Source organism: Prinia subflava, chromosome 2, assembly GCF_021018805.1.
Source record: "Prinia subflava isolate CZ2003 ecotype Zambia chromosome 2, Cam_Psub_1.2, whole genome shotgun sequence".
NCBI lineage: Eukaryota > Metazoa > Chordata > Aves > Passeriformes > Cisticolidae > Prinia > Prinia subflava.
The window spans coordinates 49,458,170-49,471,741 of record NC_086248.1 but is presented as its reverse complement, the minus strand read 5'-3'; the positions used below and the strand labels follow the sequence as shown (position 1 = coordinate 49,471,741).

General features: G+C 41.1%; 1 protein-coding gene across 1 annotated transcript in view; it reads right to left on the bottom strand.

The window, feature by feature from the left end:
• Positions 1-2,928: 2,928 nt before the first annotated feature.
• The window catches only part of SLC35F1 (solute carrier family 35 member F1), a 226,561-nt gene continuing 215,917 nt past the window's right edge, over positions 2,929-13,572 (bottom strand). Inside the window, exon 8 of the mRNA XM_063389877.1 lies at positions 2,929-7,007. Coding sequence (XP_063245947.1) covers positions 6,783-7,007 — 225 coding nt within the window. The 3' untranslated portion in view covers positions 2,929-6,782. The remainder of the gene's footprint in view (positions 7,008-13,572) is intronic.

The following is a 13,572-nucleotide window of genomic DNA, read 5'->3' as shown; positions in this document are numbered from 1 at the left end:
AATAGTTAATATAAATAATGTATTTAGCAGTAAGGAATAAATAATGCATTATTAAGATCAGGGTAGCACTAGGAAATGGCCTGAAGACATCATACACAATAAGAAGTCACAAAAAAGTCAACTATAGCTCAAGGTTATAGATCAGAGTCTAAGTGGAATAAAATGTATGACTCCAATAAAATCAGCTTCACCTAGTCTCAACCTACAAATATTGGTATAGTATGTAGGACTGATACTATCTGTATTCTTAAAGAGATTCCATACATTAGACTATCCATAAAGGGCCAAACTTTGACCTCATGAATACCAGAGGAACTTGGGGCATCATTTCCAATTAAAAATGGAACTTCTAGGATAAGGAAAAAAAACCACCAACCAAATCCCAAATAATAGCAAGTGTATGGTTTTACAGCAGGAAGGACTGCACAGACTTTTCACTTCAGACCTCAAGATTTGTATCGAGCCAGTTTCTTTCCTCCACCTGGTTGCTGTATCATGGCAGTGGTGGCAGGGGCTCTTCCTCAAGGAGGGAAATGCCTCTGTGAGAGGCAGCACAATGGCAGTGGTTCCTCCCTGCAGCCAAGTGACATCACTGGGATCACTGGGCACCTGTGCTGTTTTCTAAGGCTGTGGAAGATGCTCCGAGCATCAGAGTGATGTGGCTTGAAGAAAACCTGTGGGCCTTTTAGTGAAACTGAAATACCAACTGCAGTGCAAGTTAGCTGAGGGTTACCACTGGCTTTTTGAGGCCAGTTTGTAGGGTTTTGTCTCCAGTTGGTGGCTCACAGCCAGTCCATGACTAATCACTGAGTAGTGCTCCCAGCCCTGTAGCATTAATATCTTCCTTATAACAGGATTTTTAACAATAAATATCACAGTGCATCAGCCTGCACTTCAAATTGGAAGAAGAGGAGGACAAGGACAATGCTCTCCTCCAATATTGTCATTATTGCTGCATTGCTGGCATTTGGTACCCACTTTGCTATTGCTGAGGGAACAGGTCTATGGCTGTGCAAGCACAAGTGTTCCCTTTCACAAAGGTTTGGATTAGTTATTGTTTATTTGACAATTATTGTGTTTATAATTGCAGAGCAGACATAACAAAACAACTTTTCTAACTGTAAAAGCACTGCTTCCTTATTTGTACGCCACAACATGTTGCTACTAAGCATTCAGCTTTGGGTTTGTAATGTTTTGGAGAACTAGTTCTAAATAAACAAAAACAAAGGGAGACTGGCAGCTTTAAGCTGATTGAGTGTCCTTCAGTGTTAAAACGTGTTTTATTTAAGGACAGAAAGATTCATTAATGCCTATTTATGATCTATTTTTAGGGTAATTCCATGCAATTACTATTCATATGACTCAAGCGCCCAGGCTGAATTCTAGCCAGGCAATAAAAGGATAATTTTGTAATGCCAGAGAGTCTCTTGAGAAGATTTGGAGGAAAATGCAAATCAACTGTTAGAATGATAAAGCTGTGCACACTAACTCGGTTCCTGGAGCTCTGGATAAGCTAGGAAACATTCACATGGAGTATCAGACATCAACCAGCACACGGGTGCAGCACTGCTGGCTTGGTAACATCTGGGCTCTGTGCAGTTGCAGTGCAGGGAGTGGCTAGAAATGAGCTCACCACTCTCCATGCCCTTTTATACTCCCAGCAATGAAGTATGTGAGAAACACTGATGCAAATTTTCCCAGGGAGACATCAGGCAAAGAGGGATGGAGAGGTGCATATGCTAGCAAATACTCTTAGAAGTGAATAAATACATGTTTATAAAATCCCTTGCTCTCACACACTAAGGGTCTTCTTTTCCTGTCCACGTGAACTTTCAATGAGTCAAAGTCTTATTTTCTTTCCTATCCTAATTCTGCTTCTCCTGACACCCCCTTCCCCCCAGTGCCTACATTTTGTCTCCATCCTTTCTTTTCAGGACTCAGCTGGGTGTAGTGTTGCAGTGTAGGGCAGCCTGGGAGGGAGGGCTGGGAAAGGCAGCTGCAGGCACTCAATAACCTCTGCCAAAGAAACCCTTCAACATCATGCACTTGTTAGATTAACTCTACCCTGATTAATTTCCCTAGATTAATTCTAGACTAACTAATAGTTTGTGGAAGGCAGTGGAGAGAGTGGTTTTGTCTCCAAACGAGGGCAGTGACTATCAGGATACCTGAGCTAGCCCTAGGGAAATGGCAGGTTAAGAGAGAGGGTATGCAGGAGTGTGGGAAATGGATTTGTAGAGAATTCTCAAAGCCTGACAGAAGGCTCACATAGTCTTGTGCATCTGTGTGCAAACCCTGAGACAAAGTATGCTGACTTAGAAAGGCCATGGAATAGGGCAGCCATTGTTGAGAGAGAAATTGAACTAGAAACAAGTTTCAAATGATGACCTTGCAAACGGACTAGATATTTTGGAGAAACAGAACCATGAAAGATGTATTGCAGCAAGACCCATGTGGGGTATTTTAATAGATGATTGGCTTAGAAGCATTAGCAGCATTGTGTGGCAAAAGCTGATAGCCCAGAAACATTTATAATGTATTGTAAATAGGAAATAGTTTGGCTCCTGATTGTGATGGTGTGAATTGTAACATCTGTACTGTCTCACCCTTCTCATGAGACTGAAAATGGAGTAAAAGTCGTTAAAATACCTCTCAGAAGCCCCATCTCTGGGACAGAAAAAGGGTTTTTCCAACACAGGAGTATTCTTATCCTTCTGGACAAGTGCTCTAGGGCCAGGCAAGATACTTGAGGATACCTGATGGAATCTATTCTTAGACACCCTGGAAAGAGCCCTAGGTTAACCACCTTAGAAAGGGAAGAAGCCATATGCACAGCAAAAATTATTCCCTGCATTCAAGATTTAGACTTCTGAAAAATTGTTTTAGGCTAAGGTAGCAGAAAAGAAACAGTCAAGGAACCAATAACCCTGCTTTCATAAAGCATTTATTTTTTTTATTTGAAAACATTATACAGGCATTACATTGCCACAGCCAGTCCATATAGGTGCATGCAAATATCAAAATGGAGAAAGGTTTATTCAGCTTCTTAATGCAGGATTTGGGGTTGGGATTTTGTTTGCCTGGTTTTCCTTTTGGTTCATACTTCCATCTGTGGTGTCAAGATTAGTGTGCTTTTATTATGGCATGTAACAATAAAATCCTACCCATGGGGTAAAATTTATATTTGTAGCTAGCTCAGGAATACTAAATGGTTTTCAAAAAAAAAAAAAAAAGAAAAAGAAAAAGAAAAAGAAGGAAAGAAAACAATACTACACGCTTGTCAAAATGTTAATAGCACAAGTTAGCAATCTCTACACTATACATTGAAACTTCTTCTTATGACACAGTGGTGCAAAATTTTCAATTGCTTGGTCTATCGTTGTGTGTTTTGCAACTTTATAGCCGGAACAAAGACAAGGTCTGCCTCCCAGTGAGGGTTCTCATCCGGTATCAGAAAATGACATCAGTCCTGCTAAGGGCTGCCCAGGGCCAGCAGTTTCAGTTTGTTCAGGCAAGGAGCTGTGCGGAGCTAGAGACGTCCTAGGCAACACGGAGAGCAGCTGCCGTCAGATGGCCGAACCTTCGCTGGTGCGCACTGAGGGCTCCAACTGCAGAACACAAGCAGGCAGGAGGAATGCCTTCCTTCACCAGGCCTTTTTCAGTCAACAGTTATTTGTAAAGCTATACTACTGTTTTCCTTCGAGGTCCATCCAGGATTAGCTAACCCGAGCATCCACCTTGTTCATGGGGAAACCCAGACAGCGAAGCAGCCCTGCTGTGCACATGGAACTCCTCCTGCACCAGAAGCACAGGGGATGGCGGCTGTTCGCAGAGCGCTCACTGAAACTTTCATAACTCCTCCTGTACAACACAGCCTTTTAGAATAGCCTGGTAAAATCTCTCCAGGTGGCACCTCTCAGCCACCCACGGATGCAACCCCGTGTAAGGAGAAACTCCCAGCGCCGTGACCTGGCCGGGAGCTGCCCCTGCCCAGCTGTTTCGCAGAAGACTCTAACAAACATCTACAAGTTAGTGTCAGAAAAATGAGGTGGGGGAGGCCAAAGGACTACAGACATTTGGCTTAAAAATAAATACTAATAAGGAAATTAATCAAAACAGTTATGCAAAAAGAAGGAACTGTAAACATGAAACACACACGCACACAATCCTCAAGGTTCTCAGACCAACACGGGGACTAATGTTCAGAGAAAGGTATTTAATTGGTACAAAAGGTAGCAAAAAAGACTGAGATGACAGGTGCCCACCAGTGTGCCTCTGGGTACCTGAGGGAGCCATGATTGTAATCAGACCCCTTCTGGGGAATGTACAAAATCCACCCTAAGTCAAAGCTCTCTCAGGGCTTGACCCAAGGATCTTACCCTGAAGTATCAGGTAATCTTTCTTGTGAGTTTTTTACTTTTTTGATTTAGACTTTCCTTCATATCCCCAGAATACAGATTCTGTTTTTCTGTGGGAATCCAGTGGTTTTTTGTTTTGTGTTTTTTTAATCCTCAATATTTAAGACCAAAAAAGTTTGGAAACATGAGTGCTAAAAAGATTAAAAAACCAGAAGGCAGGGAAAAAAAATCATACATTTTTTAGTTTAGTACCAAGGCACCTTAACCAAAGCTTTTGGGGTAGTTTTGGGTGTGATTTGGCAATACTGCAGAACCTCCCCTCAGGTGCAGCAGGGTTGTGGCAGACAGCCTAAACACAGAGGGAAAGGAATCACCTCTTCTCCACAGTAAGAATAAGATACAGCTTACTTCTGCTGTTCAAGAGCATTTTGACATTTGCCACTTCATGTCTATTATGCATATATACACTCTTCTCAGTCAGCTTCAGGGAAGTTCCTTCTGTATTAAAGCAGAACAGGAGTATAAAAAATGAATGTTACCTCAGCAGAAATTCATCCTGCTTGGCTGAACTGTGTGAACTTTCTAATCTCCAGTGTATAGGTTGATTTTTTTTTCTTCTTTTTTAAATAAGAATAGGTAAGTCATATTTTTCAAACATGAAGGTCTACATTTTTGCTTGAAACAGTCTTTTTCAGCAGAATAACATTCAAACCAAATTCACCTTCTATGCCCACAAGCAAAATATTCATCACCCATGCCTTAAACTCCATTTTCAAATACAGTGAATGTATACATACTTCTACAGCACTGTTACGTGCTTCTTAAACTCCTTCTTCCTGAAGATCCTGAAGCGTTTTAAAATAACTTGGTCCCATAGCACCTCTGTGAGGTAGGTAAACGTCATTATTCCCATATATACTGCTTGGGAAACTCAGCCACACAGAAGGTAAGTTATGCCCAAGGATTCATGCAAAGATGTGGCAGATTGGTGAATAAAACTAAGATCTCTCCTAGATTCCTCAGCTATTGTTAGACACAGGAGTACCTCGTCTTCCTTAATTTTAAATTACAAATAGATAAAGGATATTGAAATAGTGATTTTTGTTTTTGTACTGGGCTCTCAGAAGAGCAAATGTACAGGCAAAGATGGATTTTTTCATGGCGGTGACTAAGATTTCCCCCATTCTGGTAAGGCTCCTGAGGCAGAAGTACAGTTGTATACAGAAGTGTGGAGCACACCCTTACTATTTTCACACGTCCCAAGGAATGTAAGAAAACTGCTGAATTCTTCTGGTTGCTTTGCAGTTAATGAAAAATAATTGGCTGCACCCTGCCAGTAAAATGCCTTTGTGCTACTGTGGCAACACCAGCAAATGGTCCAGTCTTTCTGCTCGTGAATTCCTCCCTTAATCGTCCTGATTTTTACAACCTGTGGGTTTTGGTGAAAAACTGACACATTTCTAAATAGCTATTGTTAGAATACTGAACCACGGGAGACTAAGCAAACTGGAACAGCAGAAGGCACCCTCGATGCACTGAGTATCTAAAATAAGTGCCCTGATCCACATGATATGTCATCTTTCCATGGAGAGGTACAATACATAGGAAACTAGAAAAAGCGTTTTTCCTTTCTACAGGTTAAAATTTTAAAAGTAAGAAATCTGTGTTGAGTCACAATTACAGAGAAACTGACTCCCTGTCACCTGATGCAGAACCTTGGCCACTAGGAAATCTGCCATGGATCATGGAGAGGTCAATGCTTGAGTACTTCACTTCTGCAAATATAGAAAGGCTAAAATGCTCGCCTTATACCTATTCCTAGAATAGAGACAGATATTGTAAGTTGTCCCTTCTCTGGATTCATGGATCAGATTACCTAGAAAGGGCAACTAGACAGCACAGCAGAACTCATTGTATTTCCCTCAGCAAATCCAAGGTGCTAGCAAAAATGTGTCAGGGTGTTGTTACCACGACTAACCCATCTGTTTTGTGCAAACAAACAAATTTTAGAGAGAAATTAACAGTGACTGCACAAAGTGTATTTGCTGTAAAAAGGCGTTTTTTCCACAGCTGGTGTGGCTTAGGCATAATATCACTCTGCGTGTGGAAAACACCCTTCTACAAATTTCTTTTTTGTAATTTCATCTTTCATACTGAATATCTTTCACAGGTAGTTTGTCATTAACCGATTCATACACAGCAGTTTGTATTGCAAACATGCTGCTCATTTCATAAACGAGGGACTGGCACCTCCTTGCAAGGAACACCCTGGAACAATTTCTTTGTGTTTGCATGAGCTTTCCTTATTTGCTACCTTGCAGCTCACCAGTGTAACTGCACCTGGTAAATACCTTTCTCTATGTACAATACAGAGATAATGGATACACGAGCTCCAGTGTCAGTAGGTGATCAACAGTCCTGGGTTTAAGCAACTCTAACATGAGGCTCCTCTTCTGTCTCCTGCCCCAGGCTGGTGTATGTCACCGAAGGCTCCATCTGGCTGGTGGCTGGCAGGTCTACAACAGGTCCGGAAGGGTTCCGGAACTGCTTGTACACCCGAGGGTCCTGGGCCACGTAGGTGGACGTGGAGGAGTAGAGCACCAGCCCGACAAGGATCGTGAAGAACGACAACAAGTAAAGTCCTGAAAACTGAGCAGAAATAACAGTAGAGTCATTAGACACAGCACCAATTACCCCGAGTTCAAGAAGACCCAAAGACAGGGTTTGGCACAGAGCTTTGTTTTGGCATGCACTGCACAGAACAAACTCCCTATCATTTGGATGTTGAATTTTTTATGGGAATGTCTCTTTGAAAGTTGATCTGATCCCACCAATCCCCCCTGTCCTCCATAACCACCTCCTAACTAGTGCCTTCCCCTGGGCCAGGCATGTTAAGTATTGACTGCCTGGGACTCAGGAAAGCTGAGTTTTGGTCACAGATCCAAAGTTGATTTTTTCATGCTTTTAGACAAGCCAGCAATTCCTCTGAGTCCAAGTTTCTCCAGCTTCAGTGTGAGGTATCATCTACAGTTGTCAGACAGGCATCTAATCTGAAGTTATTACAGCTAAACCACATGTCTGTGAAGTTAACAGGCTGTTTGAAATATAAAAAATATCATTAAATAATATTTTCAATAAGAATATATATATCTTTTAATAAAGGCACTTAAAAACTACCCTGTCTGCAGCTTCTCTTGTTTGTGAAGAGAAAGCAGGTGCTAGAAGATCTCATGTGAGTTTGGACAGGATGAACTTCAGCTGTGCAACGTGCTCTGGGTCGACATCATGAGGTTTGAAAGTACACATAGAGGGCAGTTAACTGAAAGCTCAAGTACACATATTTTGGCACACAGCTTCACTAGATCAGAGGTCAGCCTGAATTTTTTGACATATACAGACTTGTGTCTGAACTAAAAATACAATACAAAGAACCTTTTTGGCAGCTCTTTAGCCCTTGCAGATAAAGCTAAAGGCAAAGACTGTGTTTCAAAAGCACAAACCATTGGGTACCAGCTTTATATACTGGGTTCTGTATATGAGGGACCCAAAAATGGCTTTAAGCCCATATGACTTGTCTGCTGATCCTAGACTATGAGTTATTTCTTCATGCATGCTGTGTGTGAGAAACCATGAAGGACAAATTGCATAGCCACCTTGTTGAAGATATAAATGATTTGTATTCAGTGGAACTTCCAGAAGTGCCTGTATTCTGCAGCTGTCAGGAATCTGTACCTGAACACCACCAACTACCTGCCACCTGCTATTAGCTGCTCCATGAGGTACTTCATGATTTTATGTAAAGGCATCTGCAAGTCCGTTTGTTAATCGTGACTGACTCTGCTCTGATGGATTCCCCACTTGTTTCTTCTGGATCACTTTAGCATGGCACAAAATGCACATAATGGGGTATACTATCTCAGAACTTATTGAGTAGTTCTGCTTTTTATGCTTAAAGAAATTATCATTCTGCGGAAAACAAATTTTACTTAAGCTAAATTTGTAGTGATGTTAATTTGTTACTGTTTCATAAACCTACAAAACCTCCATCCAACCTCCTGCCTGAGGAAGAATTTGGCCTTTTTACAGAATTCTCAGTATCTCTGAAAGCTTTGGCCATATAACCCATGGCAATGTCTGTGTGTCTGTTTCCCACATCCTGTATGCATGTTTAACAGGGAAAATACCAAAATGGGGAAAGTTTTCAAAGTAGGATTAGAGGGTAGGAAGAGTTTTGTTTTTCATCAGCTTTTAATTGTTTCTTAACACATATGTCACCAGGCCCCCACGTGTCGTCTGGTAGCACACTTTGATGAAACCAGCCAGCTGTCCCACCAGTCACAGAGACACTGCTGAGCCTCACCCTGAGTCTGCTGAAGGATTCCTTCCATGTGACACAGCTCTGATAGCACTGTTTAAGCTTAGATCTCCCCCACGTGGCAATCAAATACAAGTCAATCATTTCAAAGAAACTTCTGGTTGATTTTTTCCCCCTCCATTTTCAGAACAATTTTGTTCTCAGCACTTTCTTCCCCTCTTTCACTTTGTATTTGAACTTGAGTATCACTTGGCAGCAGTGAAGTTGACCAAGCTGAAGCAAATCTTAGGAGCAAAATGCATCTAGTTTCCCATCCCCAGTTTCCCACTGTCCGTCATTCCCACCTTATGCTTGAATTTCTCACCCCAGCCAGCCAATTGGCTTGGCCCACTGCATAGCCAGAGTGCCAGCCAGATCTGTGATTGCCTTGTGTCCTGCTGTGAGGAATCTGTGGGGCTTCCAGCAGCTAAATGTGCTTTTTTCTTGCTCTAGGAGCTGCCCAGACAAAATCAATTCATTTTTGCTTTGGTTCATGGCTCCAGCTCTACCAGAACCCCTCCTCCTGGCCATACCTCTCATTCCTCTCTCAGGGGCTTCCTGCCAGGGGGTTCTTTTGGCTGATAATATTCTTTCCATGGTAGTGTCCTCCCTCATGGCAGCTCTCCAGCCTGAGAGAAAGGGTTTGGGCATAGCTTGGGGAAATCTAAACAAAGGTCTGTGAAACATTTGTCTTTGGTATCTGTGCACAGCTAGTTCAAAGAGACCTGGTCTCTGACAGTCCTATGACAATACCTTCCTTTTTACTTTCCTTAGAAACAAGGTTCAGGTTGAATTCATTTGTGTAGCAGCTCTCTGGAACACTGAAGTAGAATGGTGGTTAGTGAGGTTAATATAGGAACATATCCTGAAGGATATGGCAAGTCTGTTTTTTGTCAATACGCTGTTAGACTGATCCAAACCTCTTTGAAATACATGGTTATTTTCCTCCTATTAAACCAGCAGTGAATCCATCAATGCAATGGGAAGATGCAGACCGAGTTCCCCAAATATAAAATTTGTTGTTCACGGTACTATGCTACTCAGACTGCAGCTGAAATCTGCAGTTTATGGAAGATAAGATTTCCAGGCACACTCTACTGCTATGTAGGTTTTGGAGGTTTTTTTAATCTTGATCTGCAAGCCTCATCTACTGAGATTTGCTATTAATAGACAGGAAAAAGAAACACATTCAAAACCAGCAAGAAAGAGCTATTCCTAAGGAATGAAGTGAGGGGAGATCGCTTTTCATTGCCACTCTCTATGCAACTGCAGTGCCAAGCTGTAGATTCTTGGGAAGTGTGTAATTCCTCTCTCTGCCTAAAAAGCTACTTGAGAACGATATTGTACTTCATTTTACTGAATAATCTCTTTCTACAGAAACATATTTCCTCTAAGCAAAAATATTTTTAAAACATCCAGATTTGTATGCCTCCCCAAATCCTTCCCTCCGTGCTAAGCAGGATAACTGTAAGTCGTTCAAAGAGTAACATGGTCAAGAGAAACTGGTTAGCTCAGATTAGCTAATGAGTGTCACACACCCTAAACAGACTAAAAGTCAACTCATGTTTCTGTATTATTAAACAGTTTTACTATGGATTTCCTACCTATATGTACAGGTACATGTGTATATAAACTCACTAATCCATGAAGCTTAGTGAGAGACCAGATGACTTTGTGGTGGGGTCAATGATCTAACACTCTTGAGGCCCTGGATTTCATTTTCAACCTGTGAATTTATTTTGTCAGTCACAATGATTTTAGATGATCCTCAGTTTCTTACCCATTTAAAAGAGATAATAACACTTGGTTACTGAAAAAACATGCGTTTACAGAATAAAAATGGGGAATAGGGATCCTCTGAGGAGAAGGCAGAGATCTCCTTTGCAGGGAAAGTGCCTTACTTACATTTCAGATTTCATCACTGACATGAAAAGCATCTGCCAAAGCTTTTTAAGCAGTCAAATCAAATAGTTAAATCAGCTCTACAGATCTCACCATGTCTGCTCTGACATCTGCTTATCTACAAATGCTTCACCAATCAATAGTATTCAATATGGATCATACAATGATATTCATAAATGCTAAAAAGTTATGAAAACACACACAAAAAAAATCTTCTCTAGACACCATTTAGTACCTGTGGTGAAAATAGCCTACATTAAACTCACGTTACTTTTCAGCATTTAAAAGGCACATCTTTGGTGCCTGTCAATTTGAAGATAAACACACAAAGCAAAACCTAGACAAATACAGCAAGATAACCCACTTAACAAGATTTGGTCAGCCTATCAAAACAATCACTGACTCTGGTGAGTGGACATTTCTGGTATTTATCTGAGTTGTTCATTAGGAACCCAGTACTTGAATGGATCTGCTCAGTCAGGTTCAGCAGATGAGCTTATGGAAGCTGCTGGCTTGGCTGCAGGAATAGGGGCCTCACTCCAGTCCAGCTGCAGAACCCCACCAGGAAAAACACTGCAGCAGAAAAGTCATGCTGATCACAGCAACTGTGAGGTGAAATTCCTCTTTCTGTTATCTATGCACAAAGCCTTTGATGTTGAAAAAGAAAAGAACCCAAACATATCTGCAGTGCTACATACAAGTGTGGATGAATTTTACAAAACAAAATTTAGCTTATATGTATATAGCATTTTTGTTGCAAGCAGATCAAAATTATGAGTAAGTCAAGCACCACAAGGTTCCTTAAATAAAGAAGATGAGTATAAAGGCACCAGAAAATTCACTGTTTTTAAAAATCCAAAATAAACTATTAAACCTCTCAAAATTTACTCCCCACTAGTTTTTATTCTCTACTTTTTACTGTCTGTCCATGTGAAACTTGTATTCCATATATCCTTTAAATCACTATAGGTAAAATGCTTCTACTATTTCCTCTTGGAACTCTTATGCTTTAAATTAATCCGCTTGAAAAGGTGGGAGAAAAGGAAGCTTTTTAATGGGGAAATGAGTGCATCTGATTTCATTGACCTGAACAGTGATTAGACAACAACAGAAGAAGGAAGAATAGAAAGAATAGAAAGAATAGAAAGAATAGAAAGAAAGAAAGAAAGAAAGAAAGAAAGAAAGAAAGAAAGAAAGAAAGAAAGAAAGAAAGAAAGAAAGAAAGAAAGAAAGAAAGAAAGAAAGAAAGAAAGAAAGAAAGAAAGAAAGAAAGAAAGAAAGAAAGAAAGAAAGAAAGAAAGAAAGAAAGAAAGAAAGAAAGAAAGAAAGAAAGAAAGAAAAGAAAAACTGTTTAGAAGGAAGTAGAGTCATGCCTTGGAGAGAGCAAGCCATTCTTCTGTACACAGGTCATGAATTTAGAAGGGAAAGCCCAAAGAAACGGCATGGAAAAATCACATCTAGGAAAGGCTGTGCTGACTGACTCCTGCCAAGGGAATCTGCAGACAAGTAGTTCTGGCTGCCACAGATGTCCACGCCTGTGTAACCACCGACACCCCAGCAAAACAGCATCCAAAGTGACAAAATGAGACAGATGTGAGTCTGCAGAAAGGCCAAGCAGACAAAGAAATTCAACAATTTGCTAATTTTGGGTTTTCGCTCAGCCATCATGATAATGATCTTGAACATTATTACAACGGTTATGAAAATGCAAATTCTGTTTTACTCAGCCCATTGAGCTGGAAATAGTTGCAGGAGCAGACTATTTGAGCTGCAGCACTCTGGCACTTAATTTGTATTTCAGAACAACAGCCACACACTGAATCTCTTGGTAGGTAGTATGAACCCCAGCTCCTAGCCTATGGCAATCCAACTGTGCTTTTCAAGTCTTTAAAAAGGTTTGGTTTTTTTTAATTACTAACTGAAAAATTATAATTGCCATGTTTCACATATTCAGTAACAAAGTATGAAATGGCACAACTACCTTTTTTTCGACCTCATCTGGCAGTTCTCCACATTTTGGCATAAATGAATAGAGAAATCCAGTCCATTAATTCAAGTTTTACATCTCAGAGAAAAGTGACCTCCTCGGAATTCCACAGATGAAGAGGGGTAAAAATGTACATATCAGGTGGAATTCATCTAGTTCCATATTTCTGCTGGCACCATCCATGCTCTCGAGACAGGCAGCTCCCACCACCTTCTTCCTTCCCATCAATGGGTCTATGCAGTGCAGTGAACTCTGCTTTCCAGGCTAATTCAGTTTGTAGCATACGCTGCACAGCCCATCAAAGCTAAGGCCAATAGGTGTTCTTTCACTGACTTATGGCTTTTTCCCCTGGCTAATTTCACACATGAATACCTGAGCAGGCTGAGTGAAGGGATTTAAAACCAAATTTCTCTCATTATCTTTTATATAGCAAACAGACATTTCCACTCTGTTTGATAAATTGATCGAGAGGCTGAGCTTCTTTCCACAATTTTCTATTTTCACCTCCAATATAGCAAATGAAGCTCACCGTGACCAAGCGCAGAAGTTGCACTGTGGGATGCACACACTCCCCAGCCAGCAGCAGTACCAGAAGGGTGAGGGCTCTGAGAACTAGGAATTCACACAGACCTTTCACTTGTGTGGCTGGATGCTACAGCAATATTACTTTATTAATAGTAACAGGAGCCAGCATTGTAGCCACAGCTCACAGTGCTCTTTGGTGACTGCCTTGGATCACACTCATGAGGATCTGACTGATTCTGTCCTGGCTCAGCACTGAGACTTAAACTATTGCTGACTATATTTTTCCCAGCCCACGACGAAGACACTGTTTTCGGGATTCAGACCTTGATCTGTTCATCAACAGAAACTGAGGCAACCCCCTCCCAGTGAAACACCCTATTTTGTAACCCCAAATGGCACCACACACCACAAGGGCTGCTGTGAGTTTTCCAGACTGAAACAGACAA